The 13,736-nt window shown below is 42.5% G+C and overlaps 1 protein-coding gene across 1 annotated transcript in view; it reads left to right on the top strand.

Moving 5' to 3' along the window:
* The window catches only part of dicer1 (dicer 1, ribonuclease type III), a 46,183-nt gene that overhangs the window by 19,713 nt on the left and 12,734 nt on the right, over positions 1–13,736 (top strand). Inside the window, exons 14-23 of the mRNA XM_039009814.1 lie at positions 65–185; positions 2,199–2,353; positions 2,596–2,728; positions 3,046–3,121; positions 3,547–3,686; positions 6,197–6,376; positions 6,603–6,816; positions 11,089–11,242; positions 11,636–11,818; positions 12,075–12,180. Coding sequence (XP_038865742.1) covers positions 65–185; positions 2,199–2,353; positions 2,596–2,728; positions 3,046–3,121; positions 3,547–3,686; positions 6,197–6,376; positions 6,603–6,816; positions 11,089–11,242; positions 11,636–11,818; positions 12,075–12,180 — 1,462 coding nt within the window. The remainder of the gene's footprint in view (positions 1–64; positions 186–2,198; positions 2,354–2,595; positions 2,729–3,045; positions 3,122–3,546; positions 3,687–6,196; positions 6,377–6,602; positions 6,817–11,088; positions 11,243–11,635; positions 11,819–12,074; positions 12,181–13,736) is intronic.

The following is a 13,736-nucleotide window of genomic DNA, read 5'->3' as shown; positions in this document are numbered from 1 at the left end:
GTAAAGTGTGTTGTGACCCCTGTTAAATGCACTTTAAATAAATGTTGACTTGACTCGACTGCAGGTCCTACGTTCAGTCTAAAGGCCGAGCCAGAGCTCCTGTATCCAACTACATCATGCTGGCTGACAGTGAGAGGACCAAGACCTTCGAGGATGACCTAAAGACCTACAAGGCCATAGAGAAGGTGTGGTTTTCAGAGCCTGTCCTCAATGTGTGTGTCTGTCTGAGGAACACAGGGATTCTCAGAGATTGTTGTCTAAGTATGCATCTGCAGTGGAAGTCGGAAGTTTACATACACTTAGGTTAGGTCATTAAAACTCGCTTTTCAACCACTCCACAAATTTCTTGTTAACAAACTTTAGTTTTGGCAAGTCGGTTAGGACATCTACATTGTGCATGACACAAGTAATTTTTTCCAACAATTGAATACAGACAGGTTATTTCACTTATAATTCACAGTATCCCAATTCCAGTGGGTCAGAATTTTACATACACTAAGTTGACTGTGCCTTTAAACAGCTTGGAAAATTCCAGACAAGGCCTACCTTCAAATTTGGTGCCTCTTTGCTTGACATCATGTGAAAATCAAAAGAAAGACCTCAGCCAAGACCTCAGAAAAACAAATTGTCGACCTTCACAAGTCTGGTTCATCCTGGGGAGCAATTTCCAAATGCCTGAAGGTACCACGTTCATCTGTACAAACAATAGTACTTAAGTATAAACACCATGGGACCATGCAGCCGTCATACCGCTCAGGAAGGAGACGCGGTCTGTCTCCTAGAGATGAATGTACTTTCGTGCGAAAAGTGCAAATCAATCCCAGAACAACAGCAAAGGACCTTGTGAAGATGCTGGAGGAAACAGGTACAAAAGTATCTATATCCACAGTAAAACGAGTCCTATATCGACATAACCTGAAAGGCCGCTCAGCAAGGAAGAAGCCACTGCTCCAAAACCGCCATCAAAAAGCCAGACTACGGTTTGCAACTGCACATGGGGACAAAGATCGTACTTTTTGGAGAAATGTCCTCTGGTCTGATGAAACCAAAATAGAACTGTTTGGCCATAATGACCATCGTTATGTTTGGAGGAAAAAGGGGGAGGCTTGCAAGCCGAAGAACACCATCCCAACCGTGAAGCACGGGGGTGGCAGCATCATGTTGTGGGGGTGCTTTGCTGCAGAAGGGACTGGTGCACTTCAGAAAATAGATGGCATCATGAGGTAAGAAAATTATGTGGATGCATTGAAGCAAGATCTCAAGACTTCAGTCAGTCAGGAAGTTAAAGTTTGGTCTCAAATGGCTCTTCCAAATGGACAATGACCCCAAGCTTCCAAAATTGTGTCAAAATGGCTTAAGGACAACAAAGTCAAGGTATTGGAGTGGCCATCACAAAGCCCTGACCTCAATCCCATAGAACATTTGTGGGCAGAACTGAAAAAGCGTGTGAGAGCAAGGAGGCCTACACACCTGACTCAGTTACACCAGCTCTGTCAGGAGGAATGGGCCAAAATTCACCCAACTTATTGTGGGAAACTTGTGGAAGGCTACCCGAAATGTTTGATCCAAGTTAAACAATTTACAGGCAATGCTACCAAATCCTAATTGGGTGTATGTAAACTTCTGACCCACTGGGAATGTGATGAAAGAAATACAAGCTGAAATAAATAATTCTCTACTATTATTCTGACATTTCACATTCTTAAAATAAAGTGGTGATCCTAACTGACCTAAGACAGGGAATTTTTACTAGGATTAAATGTCGGGAATTGTGAAAACAGAGTTTAAATGTTTTTGTCTAAGGTGTATGTAAACTTCCAACTTCAACTGTATATAGGGAATAGGGTGCCATTTGGGACTAAGCCTAAGTTATCTTCCTGTTTTTGCTGATTATGGTTTCACCATAATCCACTCAATTATGTTCAATTGATTGGTGTGTCTGTTTGGGGAACACTGGTTTTCAGAGCCTGTCCACAAGGGCCATCCTTGAATGATATGCGAGGTCATTGGTGAATGCTGCTTAATTGTGGAAGTAAACCTTTCACGTAAATCAAGTTTTGATGTCAAGGGGAGTTTGACGTGTACGTTTGAGAAGAGGAAAATGGGATCCCTGATGTAAAAAGTGTTTCTGTGTTTCTCTACTAGTATTGTGACAACCCTAATACTGATGACTCTAGATCTTCTCTTGATCTCTCCAGATTCTGAGGAATAAGTGTTCCAAGGCAGCTGGGGTCGGTGAGTTTGAGGTGGAACAGGAGCTGGATGATGACAACATCCTGCCTCCCTACGTGCTCCGCTCTGAGGACGCAGGGCCCCGCGTCACCATCAACACGGCCATCGGACACATCAACAGGTAAGAGGAAATGGGGACTGCTTTGCTTCTGTGAAAAATCTAAAAAGGGTTCTAGAAAGGGCGCTTTGTGGCAACAAGACTAAATTCACTGAGAACAAAATAAGTTGTCTCAAAATACTATAATTATAAGCAGGCGATGTTGCTAAATTGGATTTGAAGATTACATTTTTGTTGGTTCTTGTTTTCATTTTGCTGTTGGTGGTCTGGCGTGCTAATGTCCCTCTCCCCCATGGCTGCCCCAGATACTGTGCCCGTCTGCCCAGTGACCCGTTTACCCACCTGGCACCCAAGTGTAAGACCAAGGAGCTTCAGGATGGGCGCTACCAGTCAACCCTCTACCTGCCCATCAACTCCCCTCTACGGGTGCCCGTCGCCGTGAGTCTGCAGGCTTTCGTCATTGATTGGATTTATAGGTTTGCATCCCAAATGGCACCCTATTCCCTATATATTCCAGCTCTGATCAAGTGTAGTGCATTATATAGGGAAAAAGGTGCCTTTTGAGACACACATAATTATACAGTGCTTCCAGGTGCTCAAAGGGCTGTAGTAGGCTACATAGTAAGCAGGAAATTCACCTCATCCACCAGCATTGTGTAGCACCCACTGTTTCTATTCGGGACGTCAAGATTCAACTAATGGTGTGTATAATGGATGTCTTTGAGACAAATGTACACTTTGTTTTGTCACTGCAGGGGCCGACAATGAACTGTGCAAGACTGGCAGAGAAAGCAGTAGCACTGCTTTGTTGTGAAAAGCTTCACAAAAAAGGTAAATAAAATGCAGCTATTTGATTGGTAGAATATTATTCTTGTAGTGCTCACTGCTAGCCTGGGTACCAGTCTGTTTAGCTAACATTCTACTACTTGTACTCTGTGTCATTATGCCAAAGATTATGCCATGTTTAGCATGACCGGAGTGGAATGATAGCTAAACAGACTGGTACCCAGACTAGCTCACTGCAGCTAGTCCCAGATTGTATCTCTCCCTCCCCATCTCTCTTTCTTTCTTCCTCCCTCAAATCTCCCTCGCTCTCTCTTCAAGCTTGTGGGGAATGTAATTGAATTTGCTGGGGTGGGGGGTTCTCTGTGTGGTGTGAGAAGAGGGGAACCTGGTATTAACTGCTGTGACATATTTAACTTCATTTTGCCAGTAGGTAAATAGTAGGTAAATCTCTCTCTCCCTCCCTCCCCCAGGTGAGTTAGATGACCACTTGATGCCTGTGGGGAAGGAGACAGTGAAGTATGAGGAGGAGCTGGATCTCCATGATGAGGAGGAGACCAGTGTTCCAGGCAGGCCAGGATCCACCAAGAGGAGGCAGTGCTACCCTAAAGCTGTGAGTACTCATCACTAATGCATCCCAAATGGAACCCTATTCTCAATACACTGAACACCTTCCTAATATTGAGTTGTACCCCCTTTTGCCCTCAGAACAGCCTCAATTCATCGGGCATGGACTCTACAAGGTGTCAAATGCGTTCCACAGGGATGCTGGCCCATGTTGACTCCAGTGCTTCCCACAGTTGTGTCAAGTTGGCTGGATGTCCTTTGGGTGGTGGACCATTCTGTATCACAACCGGCCGTGATTGGGAGCCCCATAGGGCGGTGCACAATTGGCCCAGCGTCGTGCGGGTTTGGCAGGTGTAGGCAGTCATTGTAAATAACAATTTGTTCTTAGCTGACTTGCGTAGTTAAATAAAGGTTAAATAAATGAGAAGATCTTGATACACATAGGAAACTGTTGAGCCTGTAAAACCCAGCAGCGCTTGGCACCCTTTACCATGCCCCTTTCAAAGGCATCCTCTGAATGGCACACATACACATACATACATCCATGTCTCAAGGCTTAAAAATCCTTCTTTAACCTGTCTCCTCCCCTTCATCTACACTGATTGAAATGTATTTAACAGGTGACATCAATAAGGGATCATAGCATTCACTTGGTCAGTCTATGTCATGGAAAGAGCAAGTGTCCTTAATGTTTTGTGTACTCTGTGTATACTGTAGTGCAGTACTTTTTACTGGGGCTGTTTTCCATTGCTGATACAGTGCCTTGCAAAAGTATTCATCCCCCTTGGCGTTTTTCCTATTTTGTTGCATTACAACCTGTAATTTAAATAGATTTTTATTTGGATTTCATGTAATGGACATACACAAAATAGTCAAAATTGGTGAAGTGAAATGAAAAAAAGAACTTATTTATAAAAATTCAAAAAAATTAAAAGCTGAAAAGTGGTGCGTGCATATCTATTCACCCCCTTTGCTATGAAGCCCCTAAATAAGATCTGGTGCAACTAATTACCTTCAGAAGTCACATAATTAGTTAAATAAAGTCTGCCTGTGTGCAATCTAAGTGTCACATGATCTCAGTATATATACACAGTATATATACAGTATATATATTCTGAAAGGCCATAGAGTCTGCAACACCATTAGGCAAGGGGCACCACCAAGCAAGCGCCACCATCAAGACCAAGGAGCTCTCCAAACAAGTCAGGGACAAAGTTGTGGAGAAGTACAGATCAGGGTTGGGTTATAAAAAAATATCAGAAACTTTGAACATCCCACGGAGCACCATTAAATCCATTATTAAAAAATGGAAAGAATATGGCACCACAACAAACCTGCCAAGAGAGGGCCGCCCACCAAAACTCACGGACCAGGCAAGGAGGGGATTAATCAGAGAGGCAACAAAGAGACCAAAGATAACCCTGAAGGAGCTGCAAAGCTCCACAATGGAGATTGGAGTATCTGTCAATAGGACCACTTTAAGCTGTACACTCCACGGAGCTGGGCTTTACGGAAGAGTGTCCAGAAAGAAATAAGAAAACATGTTTAGTGTTCGCCCAAAGGCATGTGGGAGACTCCCCAAACATATGTAAGAAGGTACTCTGGTCAGATGAGACTAAAATTGAGCTTTTTCGCCATCAAGGAAAACGCTATGTCTGGCGCAAACCCAACACCTCTCCTCACCCCGAGAACAACATCCCCACAGTGAAGCATGGTGGTAGCAGCATCATGCTGTGGGGATGTTTTTCATCGGCAGGGACTGGGAAACTGGTCAGAATTGAAGGAATGATAGATGGCGCTAAATACAAGGAAACCTGTTTCAGTCTTCCAGAGATTTGAGACTGGGACGGCGGTTCACCTTCCAGCAGGACAATGACCCTAAGCATACTGCTAAAGCAACACTCGAGTGGTTTAAGGGGAAACATTTAAATATCTTGGAATGGCCTAATTGAAGCCCATTACCACAATCCAATTGAGAATCTGTGGTATGACTTAAAGATTGCTGTACACCAGCGGAACCCATCCAACTTGAGCTGGAGCAGTTTTGCCTTGAAGAATGGGCAAAAATCCCAGTGGCTTGATGTGCCAAGCTTATAGAGACATACCCCAAGAGACTTGCAGCTGTAATTGCTGCAAAAGGTGGCTCGACAAAGTATTGACTTTGAGGGGGTGAATAGTTATGCACGCTCAAGTTTAAATTTTTTTGGTCTTATTTCTTGTTTGTTTCACAATAAGAAATATTTTGTATCTTCACAGTGGTAGGCATGTTGTGTAAATCAAATGATACAAACCCCTCAAAAAATCTATTTTAATTCCAGGCTGTAAGGCAACAAAATAGGAAAAATGCCAAGGGGGGAATACTTTCGCAAGCCACTGTATGGTGCCTCTCATTTAAATGGTGTGGAACTGCTTCCTCTCCTTGGCTACTGTCTGATTCTCTTCACACAGAAGTGTTCACTCGTTCATTACCTCCCCCATGGATGTAAACACAATTCACTGGTGTAAAAATGAGGGTGGAAACTCGTTTTCACCAATCCAATGCTGTTTTCACCCCAGATACCGGAGTGTCTTCGGGACAGTTACCCTGTACCGCAGCAGTCTTCCTACCTGTATGTGGTCGGCATGGTCCTCACCACCCCTCTGCCTGATGAGCTCAACTTCCGCCGCAGGAAGCTCTACCCTCCAGAAGACACTACCAGGTGCTTCGGCATCCTGACCGCCAAACCTATACCTCGGGTAAGGAACACACCTATCTCAGTTTCCCTTTTCATTGTTTCCGGGCAGGTCCTCAAAGCAATATTTAGGGATGCAAACATTAACAATTTCTATTGAAACTGATCGAGAACATATTTTTCTAGGAAGCAACAGCTGGACAGCAGGGCCCACTTGATTTTCCAAAGTTAGTATGGCCTTTATTAAGTGTACATTGAAACTCACCTAACCCCCTCATCCCTCTCCACAGATTCCCCATTTTCCTGTTTACACACGGTCTGGTGAGGTGACCATCTCCATCGAGCTCCAGAAGGCAGGGTTCACCCTGAGTGCTATCCAGCTGGACCTGATCACTAGATTACACCAGTACATCTTCTCTCACATCCTCCGCCTGGAGAAACCTGCTTTGGAGTTCAAACCCACGCAGGCCGACTCAGCCTACTGCGTTCTACCTCTCAATGTTGGTGAGTTAGTCTGCTGTGTGCTACCGCTCAATGTTGGTGAGTGAGAGCCCAACGTTGCGCACATACTGTAGGCCTTACTCCATTAGTAAGCCTATGGGTGGGTACCAAATGGCACTCTATTCCCTTTTATAGTGCACTCATTTTGAGCAGGGCACATAGGGATGCGTACTGTGTCAAATAGAGTTGGGCGGTGTACACATTTTCATACTCTGTCTTCCCGGGATTAACGGTATTACCAGTAGTGCACACAAGGGGCGAAATGTATTTTAAAATGTGAAAAAAGCCCATAAAACGTAATTTACCAGAATGCTAACAAAATTCTAACAAGTACTAAGGAATCCCCATAGCAGATGCTAGGTAAGTGCTATCTAGCAAATGCAATACTTTACTTCTGAGACAGACAGCTCAGCTCATAAAGTTACGCAAGTATCTCAAAATGCAGTTTGCAGCACACACAAAATAAATCTTAGACAGGAGGGATCTTAATCCAGGAGGGAATTGTCTCTGCTGCTGTTACACAAGCTAATGTTAGCAAGTTAGCAAAACACATCTGGAGAGAATTTATTTGCCACATTTTAGATAGTTACCTTAATAATTATAAAATCTATAGCTGGCAAACATTATTATTGAAATTCATAGAAGTGCAACTTGATCACCTCACTTAAGTTACGCTGCAGGAGTGATTCACCTCACGATGCTCCCATTTTGCTCATTGTGCTTCTAAACAAACAAAGCTGACTGTCTCAAGCAGCTGTTTTGGGAAATTATTACTGGTAAGCTTCATAGTGAAAGATAATCTAACAGGCAAATGTATTAATGCGATCTGCTTTATATATTACCTAGTGCACAAGTTGACTGCATGTATTTACAGTTGAAGTCGGAAGTTTACATATACCTTAGACAAATACATTTAAACTCAGATTTTCACAATTCCTGACATTTAATTCTAGTAGAAATTCCCTGTTTTAGGTCAGTTTGGATCACCACTTTATTTTAAGAATGTGAAATTTCAGAATAATAGTAGAGAGAATGATTTATTTCAGCTTTTATTTTTTTCCATCACATTTCCATTGGGTCAAGTTTACATACACTCAATTAGTATTTGATAGCATTGCCTTTAAATTGTTTAACTTGGGTCAAACGTTTCGGGTAGCCTTCCACAAGCTTCCCACAATAAGTTGGGTGAATTGTGGCCCATTCCTCCTGACAGCTGGTGTAACTGAGTTTGTAGGCCTCCTTGCTCGCACATGCTTTTTCAGTTCTGCCCACAAATTTTCTATGGGATTGAGTTCAGGGCTTTGTGATGGCCACTCCAACGCCTTGACTTTGTTGTCCTTAAGCCATTTTGCCACAACTTTGGAAGTATGCTTGGGGTCATTGTCCATTTGGAAGACCCATTCACAACCAAGCATTAACTTCCTGACGGATGTCTTGAGATTTTGCTTCAATATATCCACATAATTTCCCTACCTCATGATGCCATCTATTTTGTGAAGTGCACAAGTCCCTCCTGCAGCAAAGCACCCCCAAAACATGATGCTGCAACCCCCGTGTTTCACGGTTGGGATGGTGTTCTTCGGCTTGCAAGATGTTCTTCGGCCCCTTTTTCCTCCAAACGTAACGATGGTCATTATGGCCAAACAGTTCTATTTTGGTTTCATCAGACCAGAGGACATTTCTCCAAAAAGTGACATTTTTGTCTCCATGTGCAGTTGCAAACCGTAGTCTGGCTTTTTAATGCCGGTTTTGGAGCAGTGGCTTCTTCCTTGCTGAGTGGCCTTTCAGGTTATGTCGATATAGGACACGTTTTACTGTTGATATAGATACTTTGTAACTGTTTCCTCCAGCATCTTCACAAGGTCCTTTGCTGTTATTTTGGGATTGATTTGCACTTTTCGCACCAAAGTACGTTCATCTCTAGGAGACAGAACGCGTCTTCTTCCTGAGCGGTATGACTGCTCCATGGTCCCATTGTTACGGCTGTCGTCGGAATGAGACCAAGGTGCAGCGTGGTAGGCGTACATATGAATTTATATAAACGAACACCAAAAAAACAAGAAAGATAAACGACACGTAAAGTAATGTAGCGCTAAACCAGCAACTAACAAAAACAAGATTCCACAACAGCAAGTGGGAAAAAGGGCTGCCTAAGTATGATTCCCAATCAGAGACAACGATAGACAGCTGCCTCTGATTGGGAACCATACTCGGCCAAAAACAAAGAAATAGACAACATAGAATGCCCACCCCAAATCACACCCTGACCTAACCAAATAGAGAAATAAAACTGCTCTCTAAGGTCAGGGCGTGACACCCTTGGTGTTTATACTTGAACGTGATGAACGTGGTACCTTCAGGCGTTTGGAAATTGCTCCCAAGGATGAACCAGACTTGTGGAGGTCTACAATTTTTGGAATTTTCCAAGCTGTTTAAAACTTCTTATGGCTGCAATCCCGCTAACGGGATCGATATGACAACAGCCAGTGAAAGTGCAGGGCGCCAAATTCAAACAACAGAAATCTCATAATTAAAATTCCTCAAACATACATGTGTCTTATATCATTTTAAAGGTAATCTTGTTGTTAATCCCACCAAAGTGTCCGATTTCAAATATGCTTTTCAGCGAAAGCACTACAAACGATGATGTTAGGTCACCACCAAACCACAATAAGCACAGCCATTTTTCCAGCGAAATATAGCAGTCACAAAAAGTAGAAATAGAGATAAAATTAATCACTAACCTTTGATGATCTTCATCAGATGACACTCATAGGACTTCATGTTACACAATACATGCATGTTTTGTTTGATAAAGTTCATATTTATATGAAAAAATCGGAGTTTACATTGGCGCGTTACATTCACTAGTTCCAAAAAAAGTGATTTTGCATAGATACATCGTTTCAACAGAAATACTCATCATAAATGTAGATGATAATACAAGTTATACACATGGAATTATAGATATACCTCTCCTTAATGCAACCGCTGTGTCAGATTTCAAAAAAACTTTACGGAAAAAGCAAACCATGTAATAATCTGAGACGGCGCTCAGAACAATAGCCAAATTAGCCGCCATGTTGGAGTCAACAGAAACCAGAAAATACATGATAAATGTTTCCTTACCTTTGATGAACTTAATCAGAATGCAGTCCTAGGAATCCCAGGTCCACAATAAATGCTTGATTTGTTCGATAATGTCCGTTATTTATGTCCAATTAGCTACTTTGGTTAGCGCGTTTGGTAAACAATTCCAAAGTCACAAAGCGCGTCCACTATAACGTGACGAAATGTCCAAAAGTTCCATAACAGTCAGTAGAAACATGTCAAACGATGTACTGAATCAATCTTTAGAATGTTGTTAACATACATCTTGAATAACGTTCCAACCGGAGAATTAGATTGACTTCAGTTGAGCGATGGAACGGAGCTGCCTATCACGTGAACGCGCGTGGTCAAAGCATGGTCAGCTCGTGGCAGTGGTGACTAATTCCTGTCTCCTTCGGCCCCCCTTCACATTAGAGTCATCAGACAAAGTTCTATTGACTGTTGACATCTAGTGGAAGCCGTAGGAAGTGAAAACTCATCAATATCTCGCTGTAATTTCAATGAGAGCATGGTTGATAATCTGCCACCCTCAGAAAAAATCCGAAGAGGAACTTCTCAGGTTTTTGCCTGCCATATGAGTTCTGTTATACTCACAGACATAATTCAAACAGTTTTAGAAACTTCAGAGTGTTTTCTATCCAATACTAATAATAATATGCAAATATTAGCAACTATGACTGAGGAGCAGGCCGTTTACTCTGGGCACCTCAGTGCACCTTTCATCCAAGCTACTCAATACTGCCCCTGCAGCCATAAGACGTTAAAGGCACAGTCAACTTAGTATATGTAAACTTCTGATACAGTGGGTCAGATTAAGTGAAACAATCTGTCTGTAAACAATTGTTGGAAAAATTACTTGTGTCATGCACAAAGTAGAGGTCCTAACCGACTTGCAAAAACTATAGTTTGTTAACAAGAAATGTGTGTAGTGGTTGAAAAACAAGTTTTAATGACTCCAACATAAGTGTATGTAAACTTCTGACTTTTTTTTTTTTTTTTAAAGCGGTATTGGAAAATCATACTGAGGGTGTTTCGAAATACCCTGGGATATGGTGTAAATACGGTATACCACCCAACCCTAGTGTCAAATCAGCTAATTAACAATGTCTGAAAGTATTCATTCACCATGTAAACTTCCATTGTTTACATTTTCTCTACTTCCAGTTGAGGATTCCATCACTCTAGATTTGGACTTTAAATTCATGGAGGACATAGAGAAGTCTGAGGCTCGTACTGGCATTCCTACCACCCTGTACACCAAGCAGAACCCCTTCACCTTCAAACTGGAAGACTACCAAGACGCTGTCATCATTCCACGGTACACTGCTTGCTTCACCTTGCTTCACCTTACGCTGCTTGCTTCACCCCTCCCTGACTGAGGAGCCAAATAGCTCCCTGTATATAGTGCACTTCTTTTGACCAGGGTCCATAGGGAAGAGACTTGATTTAAACAGCATACAATTAATTTGATATGAGCCATAAGATTATACACTGAACAAAATTATAAAAGCAACATGTAAGGTGTTGGTCCCATGTTTCATGAGCTGAAATAAAAGATCCCAGAAATGCTCCATACGCACAAAAAACATTTCTCGTTCAACCGGATATTAGGAATGTGTCCTTCATGTTTTTTTTACACTAAGTGTATATCTTCACTGTTCCATTTATGCCAACCCTTGACCTCTAATCCCTGTCTCTCTCCCTCTCTCAGGTATCGTAACTTTGACCAGCCTCACCGTTTCTACGTGGCTGACGTTTACACAGACCTCACACCACTTAGCAAGTTCCCGTCGCCGGAGTATGAGACTTTTGCTGAGTACTACAAAACCAAGTACAACCTGGACCTATCCAATGTAAACCAGCCACTATTGGATGTCGACCACACCTCCTCACGGTGAGAGAGAGGAGAGGTGAAGGAGATGGGGAGGGAGAGGGGGAGGAAGGAGGGAGAGAGAGGAAAATGTATCTTATTCATCTCCATCATCATAAGGATGCCCTTATGAGGTCTCTCAGACCTCCACGGATGGTGGGGGGAGCACCATCAAAATAGAAAGATATGGGGAGAACACTTTATCTGTACCTTTACACCCATGAAGGTTACTGTATCTGAACTACTGTGTAACTCATCCAGTTCTGACCTCTGCCTGCAGACTGAACCTCTTAACCCCTCGCCACCTAAACCAGAAGGGGAAAGCACTGCCCCTCAGCAGTACAGAGAAGAGGAAGGCCAAGTGGGAGAGTCTACAGAACAAACAGGTAATCTAGTCTACATACAAAGCCATGGATCCACCTTCCACCATATTTAGAGATGAAGACTAACTCTGAAGATGGTTTAAAACAGGGTTCCCCAACTGGCGGTCCGTGGGCCGAATTTGGCCCGCTGGTGATTGTATTTGGCCCCCCATGTTTTCTGAGCAAATAAACATTTTTTTCTTTCATTTTTTTAATTGTTGGACGTAAAAGACTAAAAACATCAGCAAATCAGCTGCAAATGAGTAACATTTTTGAGTAAAATCTGTTCAAAGTATTCCCACGCATAATATATGATCGTATACAAATGTATGCAAGGTTTCAAATTATTATGTTTTTGCCAAAGAGTGAAGGAAAAGCAGCCAACAAGTGCTCAGCATATGTGGGAACTCATTCAAGACTGTTGGAAAAGCATTGAAGGTGGTAGAGAGAATGACAAGAGTGTGGAAAGCTGTCATCAAGGCAAAGGGTGGCTACTTTGAAGAAACTCAAATATAGAATATATTTAGATTTGTTTAACACTTTTTTGGTTATTACATGATTCCATGTGTTATTTCATAGTTTTGATGTCTTAAACTATTATTCTATAATGTAGAAAATAGTCAAAATAAAGAAAAACGCTTGAATGAGTAGGTGTGTCCAAACTTTTGACTGGTACTGTAGGCGAGTGGGTAATCCGCCTCTTCCATCAGTACTATTTAGCCAATGTGCAATCATTGGATAATCAAGTGGATGAGCTCCGATCAAGACTAACCTACGAACGGGACGTTTAATAACTGTAATATCTTTATGTTTCACCGAGTTGTGGCTGAATGACGACATGGATAACGTACAGCTGGTTTGGTTTTCTGTGCATCGGCAAGATAGAACAGCTGCTTCCGGTAAGACAAGGGGTTGTGGTCTGTGTCTATTTGTAAATAACAGCTGGTGCAGGAAATCTAATATTAAGGAAGTCTCAAGGTTTTGAATCGCCTCAGGTAAAGTATCTCATAATAAGCTGTATACCACACTATTTACCAAGAGAGTTTTCATCTATATTTTTTGTAGCTATTTACCACCACAAACCTTTGCTGGCACTAAGACCGCACTCAACGAGCTGTATATGGCCATAAGGAAACAAGAAAATGCTCCTAGTGGCCGGGGACTTTAATGCAGGGAAACTTAAATCTGTTTACCTAATTTCTTCAAGCATGTCATATGTGCAAAACTCTAGACCACCTTTACTCCACACGCAGAGATGCCTAGAAAGCTCTCCCTCGCCCTCCATTTGGCAAATTTGACCATAACTCTATCCTCCTGTTTCTTGCTTACAAGAGAACTCTAAAGAAGGAAGCACCAGAGACTCGCGCAATACGGAAGTGGTCAGATGACGCAGATGCTAAGCTGCAAGACAATTTTGCTAGCACAGACTGGAATATGTTCCGGGATTCTTCCAATGGCATTGAGGAGTACACCACATCAGTCACTGGCTTCATCAATAAGTGCATCGATGACGACATCCCCACAGTAACCGTACGTACATATCCCAACCAGAAGCCATGGAAGCCCAACCAGTGCTGCCG

The sequence above is a fragment of the Salvelinus namaycush genome, chromosome 15, assembly GCF_016432855.1.
Source record: "Salvelinus namaycush isolate Seneca chromosome 15, SaNama_1.0, whole genome shotgun sequence".
In the NCBI taxonomy this organism is placed as follows: Eukaryota; Metazoa; Chordata; class Actinopteri; order Salmoniformes; family Salmonidae; genus Salvelinus; species Salvelinus namaycush.
The sequence above is the reverse complement of the archived record's forward strand: the minus strand, read 5'-3'. Positions and strand labels throughout refer to the sequence as shown.